Below are 12,921 nucleotides of genomic sequence, written 5' to 3'. Positions count from 1 at the left end.
AAGCAGATGCTGTATGGAAAATCGAGCAGCTGAGACATAAACCTTTGCCCACATGAGATCAATGGTGTTGAAAGGGAGAGGATAGCAGATGGAACCATTATGCCAGGCCCCTGTCAGGTTTCTGTGTTCAAAGTAAAATTCTGTAAAATGAGGTGTTTTTTTTCCTCCCCTTTGAGAGGTTTGCATATAGAAATCTGGTTTAGAAATGGGCGCTGCAGGTAGGGCTGGGTTAGGAAGGAGCTGCAGGCTTTTTAGATTTAGAATGAGTGTCGGCATCCTAAGCACTGGGCCCATTTTCTGCTGTTAGGGAGCTGCACTAGAGAAGGAGTAGCTATTGTGGGCTGAGGAGTTGATTAGCATTTGTTAAGCTTGGCTCCTGCAGGAAATGGCTTGGAGGCTAGTGGCACCTTGTCTGTCAGAGTCATTAGCATCCAATTGTTCTGCTAGAGGCTTGGGGGAAAGGTATATATGGCTGAATAAAGGGAGGCAGAGAGAGACCTCTTCCACCACTACTGGTCTCCTGTCGGTGTCTGATTCTGATTCCCTGACCCTCGCCGTGTCCATGCTACCGGCTAAGCTGTCTGGTACAAGTATCCAGGACTGGGGCCCACACTTAATCTTGGACCACAATAGCAGCTTCTACCCTGATACTATTGTATGCCATTTGACTTGACCACTGGGTGACATGACGGCTATCCCAACGGCAATAGAGCATAATACAGTGAGCAGAAGTCATGTGTTTTTTCTGCAGTAGCATCTGAATACCGAGGTAAGGTTACACATCGATGTAATCATCGATGGAGTCCACAAGGTCAGCGTGATCCAGGCTGTTCTGGCTAGATTGGGCCAGCGCAGTGGCTCACTAATCCTCTGCTTGCAAGCACACACATCCCTCGTGAGCTGATCCGTCACTGCTTATGGCCTGGAAAACAGGAGGATGGGTCATGTCCTTGTGCCCCTGCGCACACAGAAGAGACCTGGATGAAGCTTCTGGCCCTTGTCCTTGGGTCACTTCAGCTCTGGCATTGCAGCTTTTTGAGGAATGAGCCAGGGGAATAGAAGATGTTTCCCTGTCTCATCTGTATATTTGTCTAACTTTTTTTTAAATGTTGGGGAGCCAGGGGTAGCTTAACCAAGTGAGAAAGATATTTCAAGTGTAAATCAGGCACAGAAAGCCCAATAAATGGGATAAATGATAGGATGATGGGGGTCTGTAAGCAAGGGGTGGACAGGAGAGCATAGCAGGGACAAAAGGCTGAGAAGCCTTAGCGTAACATACTACATATGTGCATACAAGTACTCAGCTCCTGGATGGACTTGTTTGACTTTTGTGCTCCAGTACTGGAATTCAGTTAGATGTAACTTAGGTGTTATACCCACTTGTCCATCCTGTCATTCAGACAGCCTCCAGTGTGAGTGATTGTTGTGGGCTATGGAGTTGATTAGCATTTGTTAAGCTTGGCTCCTGCAGGAAATGGGCTTGGAGGCTAGTGGCACCTGGTCTGTCAGACTCATTAGCATCCTATTGTTCTGCTAGAGGCTTGGGGGAAAGGTATATATGGCTGAATAAAGGGAGGCAGAGAGAGACCTCTTCCACCACTACTGGTCTCCTGTCGGTGTCTGATTCCCTGACCCATGCTACTGGCTCAGCTGCCTGGAACAAGTGATGTATTGTGCTTCTTAAATGCTTTTTTTTAAATAGACATTTTTCTTGGAAAGTCAGGTTTACGGAGAAAGCTTTTCCATCCACTGGCTCACAGAAGAGACAAGGAGAGACAGAGAAAGATCTTCCATCTGCTACCTCATTCCCCAAGTGGCCGCAAGATGGCTGGAGCTGAGCCAGTCCAGACCCAGGAGCCTCTTCTGGGTCTCCCCTACAGGTGCAAGGTCCCAGGGCTTTGGGACCGTGGAGCATTATCCATTATAGTAAGCACAATATTCAATTTCCATTAAATGACGTCTAGCTGTTTTCAGTTAGTGATTTTCATCTTGTTTCATGATTCACTAGGTGATTTGTCCCTTTTGCATTTTTTATATTTGCACAGCATAGTTTTAAAAGCAGTTTCATTAACGCCAGTAACCGCCTGCTATCTTCCTGGGTTAGTGCAGTTGTCTTGGTTAGGTTAAAGGACGAAGTAGAGGAAAATACTATGAACTACTAATACTATAAAATGGTATAGAACACACCTAAGAAACAGTCAAGAAATAGACCTAAAGATGGTCACTCGCTGGTTAAAGAAAAAAAAAAATCGGCGCTCCCTTTTAGTAAGAGTTTGCAGCTGTTCATATGTTTACTTAAGTGCCTGCATATTTTTGGTGAATCAAAGAACTGGAAACACGGGCACGATTTAAAAACAGGCAAGCTACCCACCAACCCAAACGCCCGCCAGTGTTTCTTCCCAGTGGCCAGCTCACGTGCGCCGCTAAGCAGCATTTATTGGCCGGCTTTGCTCCGCGACACGCGGCAGACGTGCGGGCCGGACTCGCCGTGGGCCGCCGGGCACTTGTTGCGGCCGACGCCAGCCAATGACCGGCCACCTTTCGGCCGGGGACCCCCCTCCGCCCGCCCCCGCGGCCTGGGGCGGCCGGGCCGGCGCCGAGGCGTCACGCACTCCATGGTAACGACGCTCGGCCCGAAGATGGCGGCCGGGCGGAGCGCACCTCCCGGCGCTTCAGGCCCGGGCCGGGGGCGACGGGGCGGCCCTCTGTGGGTCCGAGGTGTGCTGCTGCTGTTGGGCGGGCTCCCGGCGAGCACCACCTCTGTCCCCGTGGTCTCCTTGGGCAGTCCCCCTCCGTGCCGGCATCACGTCCCTTCTGACGCCGAGGTAGGGCGAAGGAGGGGCGGCAGCGGGCCTGGGGAGGGGCTGGCGTGGAGAGGAGTGTTTGGAAGCGGGATGTTGTGGGAGAGAGCCTCCCGGGGACCGAGCCGGACTGTGGGGGCTGCGGCCTCCTTCACCCCGCGAAGGGGCTTGCGAGGCGTGCGGAGCTCCTCAGTGACGGCGGCCGTGCTGGGCGAGGCGTCCAAGTTGAGCGATCCTCCTCCGAGGCACCTGGCGCCAAGTGCGAACGCGGGCCGCTCCCCGCACTCTCCCACTCCGCAGAAGGCCTGCCTCGGGCTCCCCACATGGCCTGATGGCACTGCTGCCTGGCCAGGGAACACACTTTGGGGACCGCTAGTCGGAAGGTTTGGTAAAGAAATTGACTGGAGAGCCAGGCGGCGGTGGTGAAGAAAATGCTAAGGGTGGGGGTGGGGTTCTGGAAACGAAATTCAGGTTTGTTTCCCAGTGATTTGGGCGTTTGTTTGCTTCGCCTAGTTCCTCTGCGCTGGAGGTGCCTGCCTGCTTCCCTCTTTGTTTTCTCTTGGTTGAAGCTCTTTTCCGTTTCAATTTAATCTCTCATCCGGGATGTTCTTTGCATTTCACAGTCTTATCTGTGCTCTGGTCTGGTGGGTAACCAAGTACTCCCCCGTGGTAATTAATGGCTCCCTCTTCAGGCACATCTTGCCTTTTGTAGCTGAAACTGTAAGGTGCATTGAGGTGAGGTTTGTGTTTCTTACACAGAACTTAGCCCTGAAATGGGTCCAGATACTCTGTATTCTGGGACAAAAGGACCGGTATTTGAAGCAGTTTGCAGTTGGTTTTACTGCCGCTTACTATATCAAGATTCACCTAGGAAACCCAAGGCCAATCATTTTTGGGGTTAAAAAAATACTACATGCATACTATTTTTAACCGTGTAAACCAAAATACTAAGTTTTGAAATTAGTTAGCAATATTTTGGTTTTTAGCATGGCATTGCATTTTTATTCAATTTCTTCTTATTAAAAATTCTCGAAGAGCCTGTACTTCTTTCTTCAAATTGTTTGGGTTAGGATAAAGGGATAGTTCAGATAACTGCAAAATTTCCATTCTAGAAGGAATGTGGGTGTCGGGTTCCTGTTAGCGGCTGTAGCTCATGCACCTGTCTCTGACTTGCATTTGACCATCTCCTTTGGTTTTGATGAGTGAAGCTGGAACTTGCTGGAACTATGGCCCATTGTTTCTCTCTGTACTCTGTGACTGAACCAGCTTCATGGTGCCAGGGCTTATGCCCCCCAGCGTCCTCATCCCTTAGATGTTTCCAGGTGCTTCAGGAACTGTGTATCATCCTCACTGTTCTTTAACCTGACTCAATTCTTTAACCTGGCTATGGAGTCTGGGCAAATCACTGTACTCATACTGGTGGCTACATATTTGTTGAATACAGCAGGAAATTACAGTAATGTGCAGTCTACATGGGGATGGGGAATTGCAGAACACATTTTTTCTTTTAAGATTTAATTTGAAAGGCAGCTTTACACAGAGAAGGAGTGACACAGATCTTCCGTCTGCTGGTTCACTCCACATAGGGCTGCAGTGGCCGGAGCTGAACCAATCCACAGCCAGAAGCCAGGATCTGCTTCTGGGTCTTCCACCTAGGTGCAGGTGTTCAAGGACTTGGGCCATCCTCTGCTGTCTTCATCAGCAAGGGCCTGGATCAGAAGTAGGGCAGCCAGGACATGAGTTCGTGCACATGTGGGATGCTGGCACCATAGGCAAGAGCTTAGCGTACTATAGCAAGTGGTGCTGAATCCAATGAACTGTTCTTAACTGAAGCATATAAATTTTGCTTTTACTGTATATAATGTAGATGAAAATACAACCCATCATATATTGACTCCATGAACCCATCTCCAATCTGAGGGGAAGGGACAGTTAATACAAATTTTCCCTTTTTATTTTTTGATAATGATGATCAGGGTTGAAAGGATTGAGATTTAGGGAAAATTGGGTGAACTCATTGCTTCCAAATTTGCTATTTCTTCTTGTTCCTGGAGGAAGGGGAGAGACAAAGGAGGAGCCACTCATGACTTTGCACAAATCCTATTACCCAGGGACATGTCCTATCAACCCAGAGTCTCAATGTGTACATATTCTGAGGGTTCTGTCCAAGTGGTTTGGATAGTTCTGAAATGCTACCGATTTCACTGATCTGAGAATGATGTCACCCTCCCAATGTCTTTTTTTCTTTTAAAGTATTTGTTCATATGTATTTATTCATAAGCCAAGTGACACAGAGAGCTTCCATCCACTAGCTTGTCACTCAGTAAATGCCCCCAATAGCCAGGGCTGTGCGAGGCCAGAGCCGTCCGTGTCACTCCCATTGGTAGTAGGAACCCAAATACTGGTACTGTCATTCCCTGCCTCCTGGGTACATTAGCAGGAAGCTGGATCCCAGGTGTGGAGTAGCTGGGACTCAGGCAGTCATTTTATGTGGGATGTGAGCATCCCAAGCCACTGCCTGACTTACAGCACCCCACAATGCCCTCCCTCTAGTCCTGCTTTTCTAGGGTTTTGTCATAAATCAGTGTTGAAGTTTGTGCAGACTTCCCTGCATCAGATGATATGATCATATGACTTAGTTTTACTCTGTCAGTATTGTAAATTTTCCTGATTTTTTTTTTTTTTAATATTGAATGAATCTGTACTTGGAGGGCAGGTGGTTTGCACAACTGTTAAGACTCTGCAGGCATTGGGGTGCACTGAGTTAAGCTGCTGTTTGGGGCATTGGCATCCTATATTTGTGTGCTGATTTGAGTCCCAGTTGCTCTGATTTGAGTCCACCTTACTGCTATATTCCTAGAAAGGCAGCTGACAATGGCCCAAGGACTGGTGCCCATGCAGACCTTGTGGGAGAACAGGGTGGAGTTCCTGGCTTCAGCCTGGTTGTTGCAACCATTTGGGGAATGAATTAATGGATGAAAGATACCTCTGAGTTTGTGTCTGTTGTTCTGCCTTTTAAATGAGTGAATGAATAAATGTTAAAAAAAAAAAATCCGACATTATGTGGAATGGTTGCATCCCATGTTGAAGTGCCTAGGTTTGAGTCCTGGCTCTTGATTCCCGCTTTGTGCTAATGCACTCTAGGAAATAGCAGGTGATGGCTTACATAGTTAGATCCCTGATATTAATAGAGAACAAATGGATTGAGTTCCTGGCTCCTGAGCATTTAGGCACCACAAGATGAGGTCTCTTTTATTCTCTGTTTCTCTTCAAATTAAATAAATAAGTTTAAAAATTCTACCTTTCTTGGTTATGATATATTGCCCATTTTACACTTTGCTCAATTTTTTAGCTTCTAATGTATTTCTTTAAAGATTTATTTATTTGAAGAAGTGACAGAGACAGAGGAGGAGCTATATAGATGGAGGAGGAGTATATAGATGGCCTATATACTGGTTCACTCCCAAAATGACTGCATCATGTGGGGACAGGCCAGACGGAAGCCAGGAGCCAGGAAATCTGTCGAGATCTCTTATGTTGGTGCCGGGATCCAAGTACTTGGGCCGTCTTCCACTGCTTTCCCAAGAGCATTTGTAGGGGGTAGATCAGAAGTCGAGCAAGTGGGACCTGAACTGGCACCCGTATAGGATGCTGACACGGCAGTTAGTAGCATTTCCCAGTTTGCTGGCACTTACATAGGAAGCCAGTGTTGGCAGGTGGCAGCTTAACATGCCACAACCTTTGCCCCCGGTCTGCTAATTTTCTGTTGATTTTGTATTTATGGGAAATGTTGGTTCATAATTTTTTCTTTGTTTGATTTTAAATATATTTATTTGAAATTTGTCTGGGAAAGATCGACAAAAAGAGAAAGCATATTCCCCTTACTTGCTTTATTCCCAAAGCCTGCTGGTGCTGGCACTGTTTCAGATGGAAGCCAGGATCCTGGGACTCAGTCCAGGTCTCCCGGGTGAGTCACAGGGCCCTTCACCTGCTACCTCCCAGGCCCGTGTTAGTGGGAAGCTCGAATCCAGAATGGAGCTGGGAGACAGACCATACCTGCTGATAACAAACATGATAGTACCAACCAAGGTCTTAACTGCTGAGTCGGGCAACTGCCCCTCAAGAACTTTTTTCTTGCTTTTTTTTTTTTTTAATTTTCAAAGATTTATTTATTGTTTGAAAGGTAGAAAAAGAGAGAAGGAGGGCCAGATCATTTGTCTGCTAGTTTCACTCCTAGCTACATTGCAGGGCAATCTTTTTTTTTTTTTTTAATTTATTTTATTTTCATTACAAAGATATACAGAGAAGAAGAGAGACAGAGAGGAAGCTCTTCCATCCAATGATTCACTCCCCAAGTGACTGCAACGGCTGGTGCTGCGCTAGTCTGAAGCCAGGATCCAGGAACAACTTCTAGGTCTCCCACGCTGGTGCAGGGTCTCAAGGCTTTGGGCCATCCTTGACTGCTTTCCCAGGCCACAAGCAGGGAGCAGGATGGGATGTGAAGCTGCCAGGATTAGAACCGGTGTCCATATGGGATCCCGGTGCGTTCAAGGTGAGGACTTTAGTCGCTAGGCCATGGCGCCGGCTTCCGTTCTGGAATCTTTATTCATTGTTAGATGTGTCTTTCATTAACTTGAGCCAATTAGTAAACAAGCTCTAGGGGCATGTGTTGTGGTATGGTGGGTTAAGCCACACCTTGGGATACTTAACCTGTATCAGAGTCCTGGCTCTTCCACTTCTTATGTGCCTGTGCACACCTGGGAAGCAACAGGTGATGGCTCAAGTACTTGTGTCTGTGTCACCCACTGGAAAGGCAAGAATGGAGTTTTGGGCTCCTGACTTTGACCTAGATCTGCCTCTTCCTCTTTGAGGAATTGAAAGTAAAACAGTAGATGGAAGAGCTTGCGCGCTCTCTGCCTTTCAAATAATAAATACATACATAGATACATATCTTGAAAGAAAAAAAGAAAAGAAAAAAGAAAAAAAGAAAAGAAACTCACCTGAGATCAGAGTCAGTGAATTTTGGAGCCAAGAATAGAGCCTTAACAATTGGTAGATGCTAAATCTTTTAATCACTGGCGTCTGCAAGGTGTTGAACAGCAATTTAAGGATTTGAGACTCCAGATTTCCTGAAAGGCAACTGGGAATTCCACAACCCAATGCTGTGCTCAAACAGTTCTGATGGTTTTTGAATGATCATAAAATAATTTGTTCCCTGAAGATATGGGTTGAGTGGAACGGGAGAATAGAAGTAGGGTATCAGGCCATTACTGTAGAGCAGGCAGTGGGTATTATGAAAATGTCTGTTATTATGTGATATTAATAGAGCAGAGGCAATAGTGTAGTTGTTTTTTATAATGTATGACATTTCATTTGCTTTGTATAAATCTTCAGAAGTAGTATAGTAGAAAGATGTGATTGTTCATTGCTTTGGGTTTTAAGAATGAGACAGTATAATGGAATGATAGATTGTCTGACATTGTATCAGCAATATCGGGGCACACTTAAATAGCAGACTGATGGAATTGTCCTTGTGACATTATGGGAAAAATCATTCGGGGTGTAAAATGGAAGAAAGGGAATCCCAGACTATGCAGAATTGTATGATAAATTAAAAAAATAAAAACTGGGAAAAAAAAGGATATGACAGTATAGCTAGCAAAGCTTTTTTTCTGTATTTAAGAGCTGCAAAAATATTGATTCTGCTGAGATCTAATTATGTTTTTATTTCCCCCTTGAAAAATTTCACATGAACTAGAGAAAGTATTCAGAGTAAAACCCTCTCTTGTAAGCAAATGTTCATCCTGTTTTAAAGTGATCTATTCCTTTGTTTTCTGAAGACTCAGTCAATTTAAAATTAGTCTATTGTAAGAAAGTATAAATAGGTAATGGAGAAATCTAAAAACTTCTGGCAGTTTTTCTCTTCTCAAAATGATTTATTTATGTAAGTCAAGTTCATGGTAGTGGTAGTACTGCCCTCCTAGATAATAATGTTTGCATGGAAGGTGTTTTAAGATTCAGGGTTATTGAAATGATGAATGTGAACAACCAAGGGACATTTTATCTGGAAATTATGCCTGAGATTTGAAGTTTGGATCTCAATTGGCTAACCTGTATGCTTTAAGTTCTTGTTGTTGTTTTGTTTTGTTTTGTTTTTTTCCCAGTCTTTTCCCCTGGGTCTTGCGTTGTGGCATAGTTAAGCTTCCCACATGGTTGTCCATCTGAGTACTAGCTGGTCCACATCTAATCCAGCTCCCTGCAGATGTAATGGGAAAAGAACAGAAGATGGCCCACATCCTTGAGTCCCTACACCAATGTGAGAGAGACCTGGGTGAAGCTCTGGGCTCTGGCTGCTGGACCAGCCCAGCTCCGGCCACTATAGCCATTTGGGGAATGAGCTAGCAGATAGGGAGTTGTTTCTCCCTTCCTCTCTGTATTTTCCTCCCTCTCGCTCTCTCTGTAACTCTGCTTTTGAAATCAAAACAATAAGTCTTAAAAAGGTTTCCTTTTTTCCAGGTCATAAATAAGGTCCATCTTAAGGCAAATCATGTTGTGAAGAGAGATACTGATGAGCATTTAAGAATCAAGACTGTTTATGATAAAAGTATCGAAGAGTAAGTACACCATTGTTTTTCAAGGTTTTTTTTTTTATAAATTTAAATGTCAAAGATACTTTCATCTTTGACATGAGAATAGCATATCTTTAAAGTACAATTAAGCTGCAAATGCTTTTTAGCCTAAAAAGATATGGACTCCAGGATGTAATTAAAATCTATACATCATGAATAATTGAAACAGAATGAATGTGAATATCCTTTTGTATGGTCAATAATAGGCCTGGAAAGTGTTTATCAGTAAGTGTTTGGTGGAAAAATAAGAGGTATTGATGCAAACAGTACTAAGGAAGTTTGTAGAAGTATGACCAGAGACTGTATAGTCTGGGTTTTAGTGTATGAGAAGTCTAGTACGCAGATTAGGACTCGGTAGTCATTTCAGAAGAGTGGTTAGGAGTAGTTGTTGTCTCACCCTACGTTTTCCATCCTAAGTGATGGAGAGAACTTGTAGTCCTGTAGAGCGCCATGCTTTCACACACAGTGAGCTGTCCAGGACTGTTGGAAGTGAGCGTTGAGAATTAGACAATAGATACTGTGAACAGTATTCCTTGGGGCTCTTTTTTTTTTTAAAGATTTATTTATTTTTATTGAAAAGGCAGATTTACAGAGAGGAGAGACAGAAAGCTCTTCCATCTGCTGGCTCACACCCCAATTGGCCACAGTGGCCAGTGCTGAACTGATCCAAAGCCAGGAACCAGAAGCTTCTTTGGGCGCTTCCACATGGGTACAGGATCCCGACTTTGGCCATCCTTTACTGTTTCCCTAGGCCACAAGCAGGGAGCTGGATGAAAGTGGAGCCGCTGGGACATGAACTGGCACCCGTATGGCACTTGCAAGGCAAGGGTTTAGCCATTGGGCTGACTGTTGTTCAGGACCCTTCCTGTGGCTCTTCACAGACGCATGTCAACAAATGAGACAGTGCTTTGCTTCAGAATCACAGTTCTTATGTTTTGTATCATTTTCAGGTTGCTCCCTGAGAAAAGAAATCTTGTAAAGGTATGTAATAAATACTCATGGCTTGAAATGAATACTTAAAATAGGTGCATTTCATTATATGTAAATTCTACACCAATAAAGAAAAATAGAATGACTAAATAAAGGATGTTGGTTGTGAATATATGTATCATTTCACCAAAGATGTGCTTGTGATGTACCCACAAATTTTTGATGTTTGATATTCAGGTAGATTTTTTAATATACTTTAAAGAAGAAGTTTACTTGAAAAGCATAGCTACAAACAGAAGGGAAAGAGAAATAGAGAGCAATAACTTCCATTCTTAGCTCACACCCAAAATGAACACAGTGGGCTGAGCTGGAACAAAGCCAGAAGATGGGAGCTTCATCTGGGTCTCCCACATAAGTGGTGGAAGCCCAAGTTCTTGGACCATCTTCTGCTGTTGTCTCAGGTGCATTAGTGGGGAACTGTACGGAGCTGGACCAGAAGTGGCGCAACCGGGACTGGAGCCCTTGGCATCCATATGGGATGCTGGCATTGCAGGCAGCAGCTGCTTAACCCATTGTACCAAATAACCATTTTCCTTTTTCATACTTTGATATTTTTTCTTAAGTATGCTGACTCAAGATGTTTGAGAGTAGGATATGATCAGGATATGTGAAAAAGATGATTTATGACTAGATTGAGAACATTTCTGCAAAGTGCATTCTTTTAGTGGAATGCTGTTTGTCCTGGAGACATTGGATCTGATGCTACGCATGCTGAAGTTACTTATTCAAGTGCTAACCTCACCAGATGTTGAACTCTGGCACTTTTCTCGTACACTTCAAGCCAGTTCATGGTGGGTCCTAGAAATCAGTAAGTAACTAAAAATAAGGTTTTTTTAGGGCCATCGTTGTGAATTACTGGATAAAGCTGCTGTCTGCCATCATCCTGTATGGGTACCAGTTCTTGTCCCAGTTTGTGTTCTGGCTGCCCTGCTTCACTCCAGCTCCCTGCTAAAGTCCTGGGAAAAGTGCTGGGAAGATTATTTAAACTGCTTGGGCCTCTGCCTCCCACATAGGAGATCCAGGTGAAGCTCCCAGCTCCTGGCTTCAGCCTGCTCATCCCTGGCCATTGAGGCAACCTGGGGAGTGAAAAATTTCTCTTAACCCCCTCTTTTTTTTTTTTTTTAAAGATGTTCTTTACATAAACTTATTTCGTGATGAAATGACCTACATTGTCTCCAATTTGAAGTAACCTGGAATAATGGTTGAGATTTGTGTTTTCTGATTTGCACTGAGATGAAAGTAGGGAAGGAAGGTTATACATGGTGCTGTTTTCCTGAACGTGGTTAGAAGATGGGGACCCTGCTTTCCTCCTGGGCTCACCTTGCCTTATGCCTCACCACACGATCTTTAACTAACCAGTGCCTACCTTTCAGACACCTTTGTCCTCTTGGGCCATTAATGTCCTAGGCTTCTATGTGTTAAATGTAATTTATTCATACCTAATTTAACTGGACTGTAGTTCTGACTCTTTTTTTTTTTTTCGATTTTTTTCTCTTTTAGAATAAACTTTTCCCACAAGCTATTTCTTATCTAGAGAAGACTTTTCAGGTTCGCAGACCTGCTGGCACTATTTTACTTAGCAGGTATGTTACGTGGATTCTTCGTTTACTTGTTTAGTACTCCCCCTTCCCATTTGACCAATATGACAAAGAATATATTATTATGCTTCTCAGAGACCAAAAAACAGATTGTGTGGAGAAAACAACAGAACTCCCATGCTGGGTCACCATTCTTCCCTTGATTTTCCACCTGCCCACGACCTACCATGCACCCTCTGCCTTCTTGTTTTTACATGCTTTCAGTGTTGACTTTAGGAAGTATTTGAGTTCTCACACAACCAAAAACAAAATTTTTTTTAGATTAGTTTCCTAATGACAATAAGTAGCCTTTGTTAACTAATAGATCAGTGACTAGCTTATTTACATGTTTTTAACTGCTCTGAACTGTTCAATTTTTTTTTTTAACTAATTTGATACACAAATGAAGACAATGCGCAACGAATCAGTACCTGCGGAAGGAGAACGACCCTCATCGGTACTGCACTGGCGAGTGTGCCGTGCACACCAGGTGCGGCCCCGTGGTAGTGCCCGAGGAGCATCTCCAGGTAGCGCCTTCCCCCTTGCCCGCTAACCCCTCCTTGGAATATTGTTCTTACTCTTCAACACAGCCTCAGGGAAGATATTTGAATCTTTTGTTTTTTTTTTTTTTTTTAAATAATCTTAGTTTATTAGGGTACAAAGGGTCACGGGCTACAGGGTGAAAGTGGGTAATATCATTGTTTCCACACTAATATAATCATTTTGCCCTGTATGTAGGGTTAGGGGAGTAACAAAGGGAAAGCCCCACCCTACCTCCCACCCATCCCCCTTCCCCAACATGAGGCGCGCTCCAAGGGTCCTGCTCATACAGTTTTGATAGTTCATCAGTTCTGGATTGCTGCCAATCTCTCCGTCCCAACCGTAATGAAACCTATTCAGAGTCCACTGGCTGACAGTCTCTTG

General features: G+C 44.4%; 1 protein-coding gene across 2 annotated transcripts in view; it reads left to right on the top strand.

The window, feature by feature from the left end:
* The first annotated feature begins 2,615 nt into the window (after window positions 1-2,615).
* The window catches only part of LOC121171316 (leishmanolysin-like peptidase), a 54,987-nt gene continuing 44,681 nt past the window's right edge, over window positions 2,616-12,921 (top strand). For both annotated transcript variants that reach the window (XM_041002965.1, XM_041002964.1), the window contains exons 1-5: window positions 2,616-2,825; window positions 9,318-9,415; window positions 10,381-10,411; window positions 11,921-12,003; window positions 12,407-12,524. In XM_041002965.1, coding sequence (XP_040858899.1) covers window positions 2,616-2,825; window positions 9,318-9,415; window positions 10,381-10,411; window positions 11,921-12,003; window positions 12,407-12,524 — 540 coding nt within the window. The remainder of the gene's footprint in view (window positions 2,826-9,317; window positions 9,416-10,380; window positions 10,412-11,920; window positions 12,004-12,406; window positions 12,525-12,921) is intronic.

The sequence above is a fragment of the Ochotona curzoniae genome, unplaced genomic scaffold, assembly GCF_017591425.1.
Source record: "Ochotona curzoniae isolate NIBS_2020 unplaced genomic scaffold, NIBS_Ocur_1.0 scaffold_2587, whole genome shotgun sequence".
In the NCBI taxonomy this organism is placed as follows: domain Eukaryota; kingdom Metazoa; phylum Chordata; class Mammalia; order Lagomorpha; family Ochotonidae; genus Ochotona; species Ochotona curzoniae.
The sequence above is the reverse complement of the archived record's forward strand: the minus strand, read 5'-3'. Positions and strand labels throughout refer to the sequence as shown.